Source organism: Carassius carassius, chromosome 3 (genome assembly GCF_963082965.1).
Source record: "Carassius carassius chromosome 3, fCarCar2.1, whole genome shotgun sequence".
Taxonomy (NCBI): domain Eukaryota; kingdom Metazoa; phylum Chordata; class Actinopteri; order Cypriniformes; family Cyprinidae; genus Carassius; species Carassius carassius.
This window is the reverse complement of record NC_081757.1, coordinates 26,519,659-26,539,116: the sequence shown is the minus strand read 5'-3', so window position 1 is coordinate 26,539,116 and position 19,458 is coordinate 26,519,659. Positions and strand designations below refer to the sequence as shown.

Below are 19,458 nucleotides of genomic sequence, written 5' to 3'. Positions count from 1 at the left end.
TAAAAACAGTGATTATATCCTCTTGTCGCTGGAAAATATAATGTAGCGATTCAGTATTTAAACTGTATTTAATAAAAGTCGTGGGGCAGCATTGACAAGTTTATTTTCTCCTGGATGTGTGAGCTGCACGTTTTCCGATATGTGTGTGTCAGTAAGCAGCTCGATAATTAAAGGCTCTAATGCACACCAGCACACCAGTATATGTGTGTATTGTAAGAGCTAGACAACGAATGATGATGTGTGATGGCATAGTAGTGGTGTCCCAATCCTTAGGGCAATATTTTCTCCCCAACCCCTTGACACTCTGTTTCAAGGGACAAGGGGAAGGGGTAGGGGTAGGGGAAAGGGAATAAAATAGAATTGGGATTGGGCCTAACTGTGACTTGACTGGACTCAGGAAAGACAGCAGTAGCACGACATGGCTTTGTTGTCGATCTCTTTTTGTGAGCTCGCCCCGGTGCAGTCGCCATTACACAAGCAGACTCTGTGTCATGTTCCTCCATGACACCCACCATGAACACAGAGCCGACACACAGCAGAGCAAAATCCAAAAAATAGCTTAGAGAAGAACAGGGACTCTCATGAATTAATGGTGACTTTAAAGGTTAATTTACTCCATCACAGAAAAAGTTTATCAATACACAGTCTGGCAAATCAGAATAACCCACAATGTCCAGATAATCTTGAATGTAGCCTTCAAGCAGGCATGTTTGTCTCAAATAGAAGAAAAAAATATTAAAAATACAGATTTCACAATTTGATTTGTTTCTGATTCACAAGTGCTTGACTTGAGTTTGATTTAATTCTTTAAAATTGAGGTTTAAATTAAATTTGATCATGGTTATGATTAAATTTAAATTTCTAAGATATGTTGTAAAGAACAGTAACCTATAGAGAACCCTTTTTCTTGGTACATTACTGTCATATATTAAAGTAAAAAAAGAGGCTCACCCACTATTATTGGCACCCTTGGTAAATATGAGCAATGGTGGCTGTGAAAATAAATCTGCATTGTTTATCCTTTTGATCTTTCATTCAAAGAATTTACAAAATTCTATCCTTTCATTGAAGTAAAACAATGGAAAGTTGGGGAAACTCACATTATAAAATCCATGTTTTTCTGTAGTTTATGTTATTGGCACCCAATTATTGAAATGCCCTTTTTCCAAGATAACATTTCTGAGTTTTATGCCTGATGAGTTTGGAGAACACCTGATAAGAGATCAGAGACCATTCCTTCATGCAGAATCTCTACAGATCCTTCAGAATACCAGCTCCATGTTAGTGCTTCTTCTCTTCAGTTCACCACACTCATTTTCTATAGGGTTCAGGTCAGAGGACTGGGACAGCCATGGCAGAAGCTTCATTTTGTGCTCAGGGACACATTTTTGTGTTGATTTTGATGTTTGTTTTGGATCATTGTCCTGATGGAATATCTTTTATCTCTTGGTATCTGATAGAATCCATGATGCCATGTATCTGATCAAGATGTCCAGGGCCTCTGGTAGAAAAACAGACCCACAACATTAAAGATCCAGCAGTATATTTAACATTGGACATGGGGTACTTTCTATTTTAAATAGAAAACATCAAAAACTATATTGTACATCAAAACTATATTCTTTGGTTTTACTCCTTGTGATGGATGATTAAGGGAATCTGGCCTTTGTGTTCCTCATGTTTATAATCCTATAAAAACAGGAAGCCATGGCTGGACAATTTTGCTCATAAGAATTTACAGGGGTGCCAATAATGGTACCCAACATGCATTTGAGAAAAAAACATTTATTTCATAATGTGAGTTTCCCCACATTCAATTGTTTTAATTTGTTTTGTTCAGTTGCTCCCTTTGAGTCAGTTTGTATCAAATAATAAATATACAGTCTACTGTGTATCTTATAAAAGAAAGCTGCAGTCAATTTTAAAAGACATTGCAAAAAATAATAATAAGATGAAGTCATAATGTGTGCTGCTAAACATGATGGACATTGTTCACTCGGCATTAGTTGCATGCATATCTTGCCAGTGATGGTCTGCAGCAGTTTTGAAATGAGGGTGTATCAGATTTGATTATATTTTGATTGCACTGTGTACGCTGATGAAACCTGCTCAACAAGAGGCATTGCCTCAGATATGTTAACTGCAACAGCATATGGAGGGATGATGAGACCAGCCTCTGAGGGGGGTTGAATCACCCAGGCTCAGTTCAGACCAGCCCTGTAGCTTCTAGCAGTCACGGGCAGCTTGTGAATTATAGGGCCTTTGAGAATAATGTTCATTCAAATGGATGGGCAAGCAGAAGCAGTATAAAATGGATGGCAGTAAAACATGGCTACGTGGATTCCCTCAAATAACATCTGATAGTCTTTCTCTGAACCCTGACTCTGGCACAACACAATTGTTTTCATATTCCACTGACACTCAAGCTGTTAAATGCAGACATACTGAAAATTACTAATACAAACATGTTTGAAGTTGAAGAGAGGGCACATCCACAAGAATTCTTGCGAAGTACAAAGGCAATCGAGACAACACTGCCACCTCCTGGCTAGATGACCTGAATTGTACATACAGTATCTCTGGTTTGAATCTCAATCGTGTGCCTACTACACACACATTCATGGACAATAATACATTAAATACAATACAATAATACATATATAATATATATATATATATATATAAATATAAAAAGGAAAAAAAATAAAAAATTATATTTCAAATGCTGCTCTTTTGAACTTTCTAGTCATCAAAGAATCCTAGAGAGAGAGAAAAAAAAGAAACCTTAAATTACAGGAAAGGAGCACCAAAGTCAGCAGATTAAAGCAGTTTTTAAAGGACCTTCAGCTTAGCCATCACAGGAATAAATTACATTTTTAAATATATAAAACAGAACACAGCTATTTTATATTACAATCATATTTCACTATATTACTATTTTTACTGTATTTTTTAATCAAATAAATGAAGCCTTGGTAAGCAATTCTGCCAAAAAAAAAAAAAAAAACCCACCAACCGCAAACTTAACAGCATTTATAATTCTTTAAGTGTATATTATTTTGAAAAAGTTTGATTATTCTTTTTTTCTTCATGAATTAAAAAACACGTGTGCACAAAACCAACAAATATACAGTTATAACTCTATATTTCTAATCAATCTTAGCTTAAAGCACTTTTATTTTATAGCAATTTCATTTGAATAAAAACAGCTGCCAAATTAGGCAACAAATGCTAATTATGACATTATGATGCCATTGTTGCCAAGCATCATAGCATCCACACAAAAAGAAGAATGACATTAATTTCAGAATGCTGTAGAATGGCATGCAAGCCATTCTAATCATTATTCTTACAATACATTCTGTTTGCAGGTAATTGACATTAAACTTAAACTTGTACAACAAATACTGAAAAGAATATTGTTGTGAACATCATACATTGTGCAAAAATGCATTAAGCATTTATTATTTTGAAAACATAGTGGTTACATTTGGTAACTTAACAGACTTAAATGTATCAAACAATGCCTTTATCTTCAGTGGGAAGAGCAGAGGGTTCCAGGCCACACTGTTTCATCTGCACAGCTATGTCAAATAAGTAGTCATAACATTCACACCTGAAAAGTAATACAGATTTAAAAGATAAATATTGTATGCATACACAGAATATAGCCAGAAGGTGTGCATTTAATTTCCTATAGCCTCACATTGTCTTTGCTTTCTCCCAGGTCTCTCCCCAGACGTAGACCCCGTGTCTGCGGACGAGAACAGCGCAGGAGTCGGGGTACGAGTCCATGGCTCGGGCCATGCGCTCTTTTAAGTCTTTCTCCTCTGGGGTGTTCTCAATAATTGGAACAACTAGAGTTTCATCATACCTGAGTCAAAACACATTCAAACAGTAAGTAAAAGCAGGAATTAAGATGCTGACATTACCATCACAACTGTTTGTTTTTGGATGAACTACTATATGACAAGAAAGTGTTACATGTTACTAATGTAATATGGCAAGAGTGAAGCCTCTTAGCAGCAAGTACAACCTGTAGTTTGTACCAGAGTTTCCTTTTCGAATCCCCTTGATCATCTCTTGATGCGTGATGCGGAATTCCTTGCCAGGAAACATGAGAGTTGCCATAACAGCAGCCTTTGAGTGTGTATGGATAACTGCCTGAGCTCCTGTGAAAAAGAAATGCCAATGTCTTGTAAATAGAGTACAGAACCGAAGCAACTCACTGTGTGTGAACAGGCACCTCTCTTTGTGTAGGCGTTCATGAAGAGGGGCGTGCATTGGCTTTTCTTTAGCTTTTTCTGTGGAGGTGGACAACTGATGTCCTTCTCATCAATATCACACACAAACAAGTCCTCTGGCTATAAACAGGAGTGGAAAGATAGTTTGTTGAAGTTATTTCATTACATGCCGCAATGGTAGTATGAGAAAAAAAAAAAACACTTACTTGTATTCTCTCCTTCTGAACACCTGAGGGAGCTATATAAATGTGCTCACTGCAAGAAGAAATAATTATACATTACAATAAATTTCATACATTTGCAAGTATATGGTACATGCATGTTTTTAATTTCTCAAATAAAAATCTTTTTATTTGAATCTAAGCAATGGTTGATGCACACACGAGCACACACACACTGTTTTACGAATGGTACGCAAGGAAGCTTGTGCATGTGTCTTAACAACTTTTTTGGACCTTTTAAGATTTGGTTACATGGACTTTCAATGGAGAGACAGAAACATTTCAATGAGTGTTTCACAGTCTCGTGGGTTTTTGAACAACATGAGGGTAATTGAAAATTGACAGTACATTCATTCTTGGATTTAAGATAAAAACTTCATGGATGGATGTATACAGTAGATATTATTAGACACTAGTACGTATTCATTAGTTACTAGTACATATTCATTAGATACATATTCATTAGATACTAGTACTTATTTATTATACACTACTACCTATTATTAAATACTATAACTTAATCAATAGATACTAGTACTTATTTATTAGATAATTTTACTAGGGCTGCCCCGATCACGATCGGCCGATTGTTATGCGCATCTCGTCAGTAAAGCCGGTTCTCTAATCAGCGGTAAATTCCCTCAGGTGCGTGATCGGAACAGCCCTAAATTTTACATATAAAATGGACTAAGTCTTATTACATACTAGTATTTATTCATTATATACTAGTTCTTATTTATTAAATACTAGTACTTATTCATTAGGTACTCATACCTATTAAATAGATACTAGGGTTTATTTGTTACACACTAGTACTTATTGAATAGCTAATATTATTTATTTAATAGATACTAGTACACATTTATTAGATACTAGTACTTATTCGAAATTATACTATTATGATTTTTTATTTTACTAGTAAAATAATTAACTAAACTCTACTATTGCTATTTAGACAAGTCAAAACATAAGATGAGTAAAAAGCAGATCTGAAAAGATAAGAATTGTGACTAGTAATAATTGCAAAAGATAGTAGTGTCTATAAATAAGTACTAGTGCCTAATGAGTAACTACTAGAATCTATTGAATAGTTACTTGTATCTAATAAATAAGTACTAGTATCTAATGAATGCTTACTAGTAATATATAAATAGATACTATCACTATACGAATAATCACTAGTCACTAATTAACTGATGATATCAAAAACAGTAACAATCAATCATGATATCAAAAACAATCAATAACGACTGCTGCCTGATTTATTTATTTATTTATTGGAGATATTTTAAACCTTATAAAGAACTAATGAAAATGTATTTGGAGATATCTTCATTTAAACAGATCATTACATAAACATGAGTACCTCTCCGCTGTTCAATCAGAGTCCAAATGGTAATACAATACATTAAAATGCTGAATTAATTTGATTAAGTAGGGCTAACTGGCTTTGTACAGTATATGTTAGCCCATCTTGGTAATGGGTTACCATGAAAACAAGGATTACAAACCTGTTGTCCTACAAAAGTATAATGATATGTTTTACTCCAAATTCACTTCATAACATCAGCCTTTTGAGTCTTTACAATGACTTATTTTTGTGATCTGACTTTACATTATTCTAAACAGTGATAAAGGCTATGTCGATTAGCATTTTATTTTAAATATACTTTATCCTTATAAAAATACCTGAGAATCAATGACTCTCACTTGTGGAGTTTCTGCACAAGGGCGTCCTTTATCGACGAGTATGAATGAAAAAGTAATTGCATTAATTGAGTACTCATTATTGCTCACAAAACCATAATTTGGGTAAAAAAGAATTTTTTTTTATTTATAATATATTTATTAATTTATCAGTACATACTCAGTTTTGTATATTATAGTGATGTTTATAACAGAATTAATATTCCTTATTTTGTTTAATGTTTTAATTTAGACATAATCATAATCATTATTAGTTATATTGATATATAAAAGCAAAAATTTTGGCCAAATTGTGCAGCCCTACAAGTACAACATACTGGTGTTTTTTATTGATTTATTTATTTTTTGTTAAAGGGGTCATATGACGTTGCTAAAAAAAGAACATTATTTGTTTTTTTTGGCGTAATGAACTGTGTTTATGCGGTTTAAGGTAAAAAAAAAAAACCATTGTTTTCCACATACTGTACATCATTTCCTCTCCTCTATGCCCCATCTTTCTGAAATGACTCGATTTTTTACAAAGCTCATCATTCTGAAAAGTGAGGTGTGTTCTGATTGGCCAGTGATCCAGTGCATTGTGATTAGCCAAATACCTCAAGCGTGTGACGGAAATGTTACGTCCTTACCATACTGTGATGCCATGTTCCTGGTGCAACGAGACAAAAATAATAAAACATTACAAAGAGGCATTTGTTGCATCCTGTGGGGACATAATTAATGATTATAATGACTTATACTGTCTTTTTACGCATTGCATTGAATTGTGCCACGTAAACATAAAACCATGTCTGCATTCGTGATCGGAAAAACGACAAACATACTTACAGGCTGTGAGTCAAACAGCCGGCACTGTAGTCTACTCTCACAGGATCAGGAAACAGACCTCCTTAAAATGCACTGCACACATCAAAATATTTGCTTTGAACTGTTCTGGAACAGTGTTGTAAATACAACGTAACTACTGATTTCTAGTTGTGTCCTCTTTTGGAAGGGCAAACAAAGTATTTCAAAACTAAACACATCATCACCACGACATGATGGCAGCGGCAACAATAGTACAGCAAGCATAAAAGTTATGCCTTCTTTCTTTGCGTAAACTTTTGGGCGGTGATTTGCAAATCTTCCCACACAATGACCTCCATTTTAGGAGGGTGTGGACAAGTCTTAACTTTTAAAAAGAATATCTCTTTGGATTGGAGACTTTAGTCTTTGCAACTTTACAGATCTTCTTTATACACCAAGAGCTTGTAACACTCCAAAGAGAAAGGACAAATTGAAATAGCATCATGTGACCCCTTTAACATATCCTGATGTAAATCATTTTATGTAATTACCCATTTTTACTATTATAGCAGAACATTGTGTCACAATGGCACTCCCACAATAAATCAAAAGTTAATTTATTTTTCTTTTCTCATTTGTCTTTAAGCTTGGGCAAATAATGGGAAAATATGAGACAACTGCTGAAGTTGGAAACTGTTTTGAAAAGGAAATATTTCTGGACTATAGGTCTCAATGAGCAGTTGGAGGCAACAGTGAGTTGACAAAGTAACACACAATAACAATAAGAAATGTCTGTGACTTTTTACAGTTCTCTTTTTAAAAGTTGCAGATTGCAGACATCTGTCTTGACGTAACTGAACTGGTGGCTAAGGAACAAGTATTTGTAAAGATGCAAATCTCAAATAGCCAGAGACACTGTTGTCTAGCTTGTGTACAGTCTTACATGGGTATGTTATATTGTAGGGAATGGACGTGTGGACAGCTAATGCATATGTTGTGGTGACGTGGTTGCCTCCACATAATCTGGACCCATCCTTGCATTTCCAGGGAGGGCACAAATTTATATAACATTCACAGCAGTGACCAATTTTATTTTACACCAACTGAAGGTTTTTTTTTTTATTTTATATTATTTAGGATTACATTCCACTGAAAGATAGTCTTCCCTACTAGGAAGCCAGGACAATGGATGTTGTGTGTAAGTCATTTGTAATCTGCATTTGTCTTATCACAATTTAGGGATACCATTTCATGATAAAGAACTACTTGCTATATTTTGCAGGTCATGAAGCCAAAATATAAGCACATGTTCCTCCTAGATTCAATCAATCCATATGGGTTGGGTGATGAGAGATATGTGAAAGTTTTCAGGTTGCAAAAATAAATAGAAGTGAAAATGTTCAAGTTTCTCAATGGAAGGTTTTCAGGCTTGCTGTTCAAGGTTTGCTGTTCAATGTTTTTGTTCAAGTTTTGTCATTCAGAGTATGTTGTTTTAAGAGTTTAATAAGATTGCTTTATGGCTACTTGCATGATGTTCCGATTTTGCATGCTGTGACAGTTTTTACTAAAAAGACCCAAATACTGTTGACTGCTGTAGGTGCGTTCATGCCATGCCATACAGTTATTATGAGATAATATAACAACTTAAAAAATGCATTCACATCCTCAAAGAACTCGTAATTACAACTTGTGAAGGGGGAGTTTTCTGAGAGCTATGACATGTACCACCTGACCACCTCAGATTCATTAGGCGATATGTTTAGGCATTGATAGTGCGATAGTTCTTAGTCGGTGTCTAATGGAGTGAACAGCTCCAAGTAGAATGTCACGTGTTGTCAACTCGGAATCACAGTAATTATGACATGATGGATTCTGAACATGGATTCAGAGCTTCAAATTGTATGTAACTTAGCATATTAACAAATCTGTTTATTATTCATGTATTTTTGTTGCAGTAAGATGACACCTGGAAAAAACTGCACCTGGAACATGGGTGCTACTTAGTGATGTCCGATTCGTGAACGAATCGTTCAATTTAACCGGCTCTTCTTAGTGAACCGGTTGAACCAGTTCACCAAATCGAACTGAATCGTTTGAAACGGTCTCCAATAAGCATTAATCCACAAATTACTTAAGATGTTAACTTTTTTAACGTGACTGACACTCCCTCTGAGTCAGAATAAACCAATATCCCGGAGTAATTCATTTACTCAAACAGTACACTGACTGAACTGCTGTGTAGACCGAACTGAAGATCAAGATGAACACCGAGCCGAGCCAGATGACGAACGAACACGCCCTCTGCTGGAGCAGTTCTCGTTCTCGAGTCAAGAGCCGGTTGCATCGGTTTTCGGATCACCAGTACACTGAACCGAAAACCGTTTCTTTCGGACGCGTCCGATTTGAAAACCGATGAACTGATGCTACTGCGCATGCGTGTAAAGTATTTCGGAAAGTGTGATAAAAGATCTATATACATTATTATTATATTATTATTATTTTTTTTTTTAAGATGAATGTTTTTTAATCTGTATATTGTAGATTATGTATAGGCCAGAGGGGGTTTCAGGGAAGTTGGACAATAATTAAGAACTCTATGTTTAATTCTATGTACTCTACATAGAACTCTATGTAATAATTAAAGACTCTATGTTTAATAGGAATAAGGGATGATTTATGAAATGTGTACTGTATTTATAGTTAATGATGACACATTCACAAATTGAGTTTGTAGTAAACAGAACATGAACACGAGTAGAGCAGCTGATTATACTGAACTGCAGCACGTGCCGGTTAGAGTGATTCTCGTTCTCGAGTCAAGAACCGGTTGCCGGATCATCAGTACACTGAACCAAAACCGTTTCTTTCGGACGTGTCCGTTTTGAGAACAGAGGAGCTGATGATACTGCGCATGCGTGATTCAGCGTGAAGCCGACTGACTCACAGCGTCTGAACCGAACTGATTCTTTTGGTATTTGATTCTGAACTAATTCTGTGCTAATGTTATGAGCGCGGGTAAACCGAGGGCTTGAATGAAGAGGCAATCTGGCAAAACGTAAGTTCATTTAATAACAAATACATCGCAATGGTTTATGTATAGTGGTTTCTGCGCTGATGACACCTAATTTATTTACTTTATATCTTCAAGACTTAAATCCTCATATGCACATTATTGCTGTTACTGTATTTGGGTGCGTTGTTGCAAAACTTAATTGTAAACTTTTCATGATTATGAGGTTTTTAACTGACTAAAGTTATGATTACTGACTTTATATATTTGAATGTTTGATAGACGTGACGCCATTACGTCATCGCCAATGACGTCATTACGTCGAGCGTAAAAGAACCGGTGAACCGTTTTTTTCAACCGGTTTATTGAATCGAACCGTCCGAAAGAACCGGTTCGCGGAAAAGAATCGAACTTCCCAACACTAGTGCTACTGAAAAACAAGGTTGGTTATAAGAAGTTTGCTAAAGTTGGGACAAGTGTCAAACCTTTAGATTTTATGTCATGCTTCTCCTTTTTTAGGATATCCCCCAACAGATTGGTGGTGTGGACTGTGGAGTCTTCATTTTGATTGTGAGACAAATTCTATTTTGATATAAATAAACCAATCATGGTGTTATTATTTAGTTGTTAAAAAGGGAACAAGGAGTTTTTTTTATTCTTATTTGGTATTTACAGAGAGAATATACTTATTTTTTGTTGTTTAACAGTATTCTCTACATCTTAAGTAATTAAGTAATTATCAACAAACATTTATAGACTTGTTCGGCATTGCTGGGAACACCCACAAAAACGTCATAACTGTTTATGCCACTGGGGAAAACAAACTATTCAAATTAATGTGCATCGCGTGGAGACATTGTTAGCCACTTGATCTTTACTTTTTGTGATGATTTCCTTTGATTTTTGCTTGGTGCAGTGTCTAACAGTTGCCATGTGGTGTTCTGTACCTCTAATAAGTAAAAAAAAACTTGATCTGGAGATGTATATGACTCTAGCACTGAGCAGGTAGCACAAATAGGCTTACTTACCCTGCAATGATATGTCATTAGTCATGTCCTCCTGCACGGCTTACACTAACCTCCTTCGCATCACAATCAAATAAATCTCACTCTCTGATATGTTGTGATCTCATAATCTATTAAAACATTTTTCGTATTATTATACAAAATCCTTTATTAAAAGTAGCAATAGTATTACAATATTAAAAGTATAGTATGCTAACAATGTTTTTTGTGTGTGTTTTTATTACCAATTGTAGCCTATAAGCACAGTTTTACCACAAATACCATGGTTAAAATATGGCTAGCATAGCAAAACATGTTGTTTTTTTTCCGTAGTACATAATTATTTTAACAATGAAAATGTTATTTTGTATTTTATATACATATTTTCATGTTATCTTTTTATTTTACAGCATGTATTTGTGAAAATTATTAGGCAGCCGCAGCACACACTACATAGAATAACGCTGCGCATTTCAAGGCACTTCAGAGGACCTTAATGTTACCCGTTTTGTCCATGTTAAAAATGTTTTAATATATCAATTAGAAAGTACGACAGGCTTTTACTCAAGTATTTATCACTTTATTAAAATTAAGCAGAACAAAACAACAAATGTTTACTTTCACAAGCCGTCTAGTTCTCATATTAGCTTGTAGTAAGTGCTCTCTTGCTCAATTAGGTGACAAAAATGTTGGGAAACGACACCTCCGGCCATTTAGTAGGGTCATTTGTCCATTCAGATACCTTATGGACAGTCCGACCCAATACAGCTCAGTTGTTATGCGTATGTTGTTCTGTCAAGCAGCAGAAATGATTTTATGTAGGCCATTCTGTATCAACACCATGCTTTTCCATGCCAACTCCACCCACACAGCTATTACGCAATACTGAACAAGTCTATTATGTTGTAGCAGTAGATTTTTCAAGATTTCTCTGTTTTTGTCTTCCACTGTGACCTTCCAAATATATGGAGATGGTGGACCCTTATCCTTCGGGAGAACCTTGGGGTTTTCTCTGAAAGGTACTGGATACTGGACATTTTCTCCAGTCCACCATTACAGTTGCACCCCCTTCGGACCAATTTTAAATTGCAGAAAAAAAGTGCAGAAACCCTACAAGAGGCCCTTCCAAGTAGAAAACAAGCTATGCTTAGCAGCAGTGATATATGTCTCAAATATAAACCAACTAAAATGTGTGTGTGTTTTTGTGACATATCAGGACACAACTCTGTATAATGACATGGGTATGATACAGGTATTACAAGGAGAGGGTGACTTATGGAGGACATAACCCATGTCCCCATTTTTCAAAACACTTATAAACCATACAGAATTAGTTTTTTTTTGAGAAAGTAAAAATGTACAAAGTTTCCTGTGAGGTTTAGGGTTAGGTGTAGGGTTGGTGTAGTAGGTAGGGCTGGGACAACGCGTCGAGGTCATCGATGACGTCGACGCAAAAAATACGTAGACGCAAAATATGCGCATCGATTCGTCGACCTGTTTTTATTTCTCTAAAAAAACATTTGCAAAACGTTTACCTTATGTGCGCTGAATATACGCGATGGCCGGATCAACATTCTGTCCAACGTTATATAACCAATCCAGGGGTTTTTCTGCATTGATCTTTTTTTTGGCGGCTGTCAAAGCCTTATTTGATCGGTGAGTGACAGTGACAGGGTGCGTACGAGAGAGAGCCCCGGCTGCGCGCGCACTCACAGTCTTCAAACAACACGAGCGCTTCTTGCTCTCTCCTTCCCTTGTGCATATTAATCAAAATCATTAAACACGATAGAAAAAGGGCGGAACGCCAAAGTTTCATGTGGAGCATTTGGATTTTTTTTTTCTCCATGACAGGCTGCTGGCTCCCCTGTTAATGTTTTTTTTTTTTTTTTTTTTTTGTAAAAGCACTCTCTGTATTAGCTTAAAGCCCTCAAGTTTACATTTACAAACTGTATTCTTTCAATTGCTCTAAACAAGTATTTTGGGTGACCTTTTTTATTGAATAGCCTACTAGACATCAAGTTGTTATTTTCATCTGAAAGAACTTTTCAGTAAGCTAGGCCCTATGTGTTCAGTAAGCTTGTTTCAGTAAGCTATGTGTTTTCAAGGTTTCAAGGTTTTATTGAATGCTATCTCTATACAAGTGCAAAGTAATGCATTCTTAGTCAGTCTTTTATTTTGTAATTTTAAGAGCAATAAACATATATTGCAATGTTAAGGAATTGATGTTTTTTTTTCATTCAGATATGTAAATCAACATGTATAAATTGTTAGTAGTCAATTAATGGGGAGATAATCAAAATCAAATCGGTCTGAAAAATTAATCGTTAGATTAATCGATGCATCAAAAAAAAAAAAAAAAAAAAATCGCTAGATTAATCGTTTAAAAAATAATCGTTTATCCCAGCCCTAGGTGTAGGGCCATAAAATATACAGTTTGTACAGTATAAAAACCATTACGCCTATGGGATGTCCCCACTTTTCACAAAAACAAACGTGTGTGTGTGTATAGTGCCCTCCACTATTATTGGGACCCTTGCTATATATGAGCAAAGGCGGCTGTGAAAATAAATCTGCATTGTTTATCCTTTTGATTTTTCATTCCAAAAATTCACAAAACTCTAATGTATCATTAAAGTAAAACGATTGAAAGTGGGGATAAAATCTCATGATGAAATAATTGTTTTTCTCCAATGCATGTTTACCACAATTATTGGCACCCCTAGAAATAATTTTTTTTGAGCATGAAATTGTAATTCCTGTTCCACATGATTATAAATATGAGGAACACAAATGCCAAATACCCTTAATCATCCATCACGAGGAGTAAAACCAAATAATATAGTTCTGATATGCAGAACAAGATTGTTAAGCTTCACAAAATAGAAAGTGGCTGTAAGAAAAGAGCTAAATCCCCATTTCCACCATCAGGGCAATAATTAAGGGGTTCCAATCAACTAAAGATATTACAAATTTCCCTGGAAGAGTACACGTGTCTATATCATCCTAATGCACAGTGAGGAGGAGAATTTGACTGGCTAAAGACTGTCCAAGGATCACAGCTGGAGAATAGCAGAGATTAGCTGATACTTGGGGTCAGAAAGCCCCCCAAAAAATCCAAAGAGCCCCTATATCACCACTTGATGTTTGGGAGGGTTTCAAGAAAATAATATACTTGCTCATCCAAAAAAAAACTCCAGCATATTCAGTTATAAGTCACAACTGGAACTTAAAATGGCACTGACTTCTATGGTCAGACGAAACTAAAAAAAGAGCTTTTGAGCAGCAAACCCACCAGATGGGTTTATTACAAACAAGGATAAAAAGTACCCCATGTCCAGGGTTAAATATACTGCTGGATCTATACTGTTGTTGTGGGCTTGTTTTACAGCCCGAGGTCCTGTACATCATGTCCTGATACATGGCATAATGTATTCAATTAGATATCAAAAGATAAAAAAAAAAATCTAAACCTGACTGCCTCTTTTAGAAATCTTATAATGGCCTGTGGTTGGATCTTCCATCAGGACAATAACCCAAAACAAACACAAATAAAATCAACACAAAAATGGGTCACGGAGCACAAAATGAAGCTTCTGCCATGGCTGTCCCAGTCCTCTGACCTGAACCCCATAGAAAATGAGTGTGGTGAACGGAAGAGAAGAAGCACCAACATGGAGCTGGTATTCTGAAGGATCTGTAGAGATTCTGTATGAAGGAATGGTCTCTGATCTCTTATCAGGTATTCTCCAAATTCTTCAGTCATTATAGGAGAAAACTCAGAGCTGTAATTTTGGCAAAAGGATGTTGCAATAATTGGGTGCCAATAATTGTGGCCAACATGAACTAGAGAAAACATTTATTTCACAATGTGAAATTGTCTCCCCAATATCAATTGTTTTACTTCAATGAAAGTTTAGAATTTTTTTGAATGAAAGATCAAAAGAATGAACAATGCAGATTTATTTTCACCGCTACCTTTGCTCATATTTAACAAGGGTGCCAATAATAGTGAAGAGCACACACATATACACTCACCTAAAGAATTATTAGGAACACCATACTAATACTGTGTTTGGCCCCCTTTCACCTTCAGAACTGCCTTAATTCTACGTGGCATTGATTCAACAAGGTGCTGAAAGCATTCTTTAGAAATGTTGGCCCATATTGACATGATAGCATCTTGCAGTTGATGGAGATTTGTGGGATGCACATCCAGGGCACGAAGCTTCCGTTCCACCACATCCCAAAGATGCTCTATTGGGTTGAGATCTGGTGACTGTGGGGGCCATTTTAGTACAGCGAACTCATTGTCATGTTCAAGAAACCAATTTGAAATGATTCGAGCTTTGTGACATGGTGCATTATCCTGCTGGAAGTAGCCATCAGAGGCTGGGTTCATGGTGGTCATAAAAAGATGGACATGGTCAGAAACAATGCTCAGGTAGGCCGTGGCATTTAAACGATGCCCAATTGGCACTAAGGGGCCTAAAGTGTGCCAAGAAAATATCCCCCACACCATTACACCACCACCATCAGCCTGCACAGTATGGAAGCGTATGGGTAGCGATATTCAATTTGGAATGTAATATGCAAAATGACAATGCAATATGTAAAATGGCAATGCATTTCTGTATTTACATTTACATTTTCCAATACATTTGTGCAACGTTTGGTGCAAAATGAAAAATAAATTACATAATTTTCATTTGCCATTTCATACACCAGTTTAATTATGTAAAATGAATACTAATTTTAACATTTATAATTTGCAAAATTAAAATGAAAATGTATTACAGAAATGATTAGATATGTCTAACATGTTCAAGCAAAAACTGTGGCAAAATGATCATTTAAATGCTATTTTACTCACAGTCAAGACACTTACGATTGCATTTTCATTCAATGTCCCGCAATGAATGTAGCAAAATTCAATGTGCACATTGAAAATGCATTCCGAGCCGATCACGTGTCCGCCCCCTCCCGCCATGTCAATCACTGCGTGAACAAGACGGGGCTTGCAGAAGGTCAGAGACTCAAATCTCAAGAAGAGGATTCAAGTGAGAGAACATGAATGAAATATTGAAGCCATAAACCGAAATGATCAAAATGTACACAGACCAACTGTCTTGTCCATTTCGGTTTATGGCTTCAATATTTCATTCGCACTTGTGGGCGGCGCTGAAGCGCTCCTTTCATCTGATTGGTCGAATCGCTCCACCTTCAGCTCAGTCTTTTCATTCTTTCAGGCAGAATAAGAGTCAGTACAAGTGAATTGTCCCACTGATAAAAAACAGTGCAAATAGTTATGTCTCCTTGGATAACAGTGAAGTGGAAATAAATATAGTTAAATTTATGAAATAAAATTAAATAGGATTTTTTGGGAAGGTAAGTCTGGCCAGTTATACAGCAACACGAGTCAGACGAGTCTGAAGATCTGAGCTGAATTCGGTGAAACATTAAAGTTCTAGTCTGTGTCAATTACTCTCATAATAATAATAATAATGTTACCCGTATTTTTCGGTATAAGTTGCATCAGTCCAAAAATACGTCATGACGAGGAAAAAAAAAACATATATAAGTCGCATTTATTCAGAACCAAGAGAAAACATTCCCATCTACAGCCGCGAGAGGGCGCTCTGGGGTAGGCTACAGGAGCACTGAGCAGCATAGAGCTAATTTTACTATTTTTATTTCAGAAATGTAACTATATTCATTTTTACAATTATTTATTAAATGTCACACACACGTACCTAGTGCCTTATGACTTAAAAGATGAGGGTGGTAAATGTTACAGACATGGAACTGTTCAGTCTATTATTGATTTTTATTTCCACTTCACTTTTTTCCAAAGAGACACTTTTTTTCAAAGAGACGGAACTATTTGCACTGTATTTATCAGTGGGACAATATTCATACAATACTACAACCTAGAAATAATTTGCAGGTCTCAGCAGCACGAATTATGTGCCCAGCTACATCTGATTCAAATATTATGCTAATTAACAGTGAGCGGTGGTTTCAGACATTACAGTCCTTCACTCGCACTGACTCTTATTCTGTCTGAAAGAATGAAAAAACTGAGTTGAAGGTGGAGCGATTCGATCAATCAGATGAAAGTAGCGTTTCAGCTCCACCCACCAGTGCGAATGAAATATTAAAGCCATAAACTGAAATGATCAAAACGTACACGGACCAACTGTCTTGTCCATGTTCTCTCACTTGAATCCTCTTCTTGAGATTTGAGTCTCTGACCTTCTGCAAGCCCCGTCTTGTTCACGCAGTGATTGACATGGCGGGAGGGGGCGGACACATGATCGGCTCGGAATGCATTTTCAATGTGCACATTGAATTTTGCTACATTCATTGCGGGACACTGAATGAAAATGCAATCGTAAGTGTCTTGACTGTGAGTGTTAATGTATTTAAGAAAAATAGCATTTAAATGATAATTTTGCCACAGTTTTTGCTTGAACATGTTAGACATATCTAATCATTTCTGTAATACATTTTCATTTTAATTTTGCAACTTATAAAGCATTAAAATTAGTATTCATTTTACATATTAAAACTGGTGTATGAAATGGCAAATGAAAATTATGTAATTTATTTTTCATTTTGCACCAAACGTTGCACAAATGTATTGGAAAATGTAAATGTAAATACAGAAATGCATTGTCATTTTACATATTGCATTGTCATTTTGCATATTACATTCCAAATGGAATATCGCTACCCATACGCTTCCATAGCACAGTGGTAACCAGGCATGATGGATCCATGTTCTCATTCTGTTTACGCCAAATTCTGACTCTACCATCTGAATGTCTCAACAGAATTTAAGACTCATCAGACCAGGCAACATTTTTCCAGTCTTCAACTGTCCAATTTTGGTGAGCTTGTGCAAATTGTAGCCTCTTTTTCCTATTTTTAGTGGAGATGAGTGTTGTGCATGTTGTGGCTTCACAAATCTTTGCTGCATACCTCGGTTGTAACGAGTGGTTATTTCAGTCAAAGTTGCTCTTCTATCAGCTTGAATCAGTCGGCTCATTCTCCTCTGACCTCTAGCATCAACAAGTCATCTTCGCCCACAGGACTGCCACATACTGGATGTTTTTCCCTTTTCAAACCATTCTTTGTAAACCCTAGAAATGGTTGTGCGTGAAAATCCCAGTAACTGAGCAGATTGTGAAATACTCAGACGGGCCCATCTGGCACCAACAACCATGCCACGCTCAAAATTGCTTAAATCACCTTTCTTTCCCATTCTGACATTCAGTTTGGAGTTCAGGAGATTGTCTTGACCAGGACCACATCCCTAAATGCATTGAAGCAACTGCCGTGTGATTGGTTGATTAGATAATTGCATTAATGAGAAATTGAACAGGTGTTCCTAATAATCCTTTAGGTGAGTGTGTGTGTGTATATATATATATATATATATATATATATATATATATATATCGGCCAATATGAGCCTGTTGCCAATATATTGGTATCTGTGAATATGCTGCCGATATGATTTTTTTTTTACTGAACATATAATGCAGATAAAATGTCTAAAATGGTGTTATTACTTAGTTTTTGTCTAGCATGAACCTGGATGAAATGCTTTAAAGCTTAAGTCAATGGAAAACCACTGAAACTTTGAACGGCCATATTTTTGTAACTGTGTGGTGAATTTAAATTTGTGGTCTGGCACCGACCGATCTAGCGATCCTGGGGGGCTTCCGATACGCAGAGGATGGCGTTTGAGGGGGCTCCTGGAGTTGAAGGGATGCCCTGAATTTGGTGGAGATCCACCAGCACGTTCGCGAGATAGTGACACCAGTCAACACTTTCATTTCAGTAAGGAGGTCTCTTTTTCAGGGAGCATTCAAGCGTTGTCTTATTCGACCATAAATGCCCTGCAAAATGGACTTCACATGAAATTCTGCCATGATTCCAGTTCCAAGGGAATGTACACATTACATTCAAATTGACTTTAAAGTGCACGAGACGTGAATTTATATTGTATTTATTTACCAAGGTATATTGTAACACTTCTTTAGTAATTTTCGTCTGTGTGTGAAGACAGTACCGCAAATCCATGAATTAATGTTTTGAAGTGAAATAAACTAAAAAAAAACAAAAAAAAAAAAAAACAATAAGAATAAGAATAATCAATAAACTTGAATAAACTTCAACTTTACTGTTCAGTGCACTGATGTCAGTCCCATTTGGGATAATAAAATTTATGGTTAAATTGTTAAATGCCCTTCCTCCATTACACATCACTGTCACGTCAATATAAGTGTTTGAGCACCACATTTGAGTGATCATTGCAAAAAAAATCTGTTTATAATGATAACCTTTGACGAAGCTTAATTCAGGTGTGAAAATAATTCTGATCAATATATCGCATAAGCAGAGAGATTTGAGAGTGCACAGGACACAGGAGTTTTGGTGCGTTTTAAGTATGCGCACTTTCTCCAGGCGAGAGCAGCGTGTAT

At 36.1% G+C, this 19,458-nt stretch overlaps 1 protein-coding gene across 2 annotated transcripts in view; it reads right to left on the bottom strand.

The window, feature by feature from the left end:
* Window positions 1-3,159: 3,159 nt before the first annotated feature.
* LOC132124032 (methylthioribulose-1-phosphate dehydratase-like) overlaps window positions 3,160-19,458 on the bottom strand; it is a 310,976-nt gene continuing 294,677 nt past the window's right edge. For both annotated transcript variants that reach the window (XM_059534778.1, XM_059534769.1), the window contains 5 exons: window positions 4,451-4,499; window positions 4,247-4,364; window positions 4,037-4,172; window positions 3,707-3,874; window positions 3,160-3,616 (listed from right to left, as the gene is read on the bottom strand). In XM_059534778.1, coding sequence (XP_059390761.1) covers window positions 3,517-3,616; window positions 3,707-3,874; window positions 4,037-4,172; window positions 4,247-4,364; window positions 4,451-4,499 — 571 coding nt within the window. In that variant the 3' untranslated portion in view covers window positions 3,160-3,516. The remainder of the gene's footprint in view (window positions 3,617-3,706; window positions 3,875-4,036; window positions 4,173-4,246; window positions 4,365-4,450; window positions 4,500-19,458) is intronic.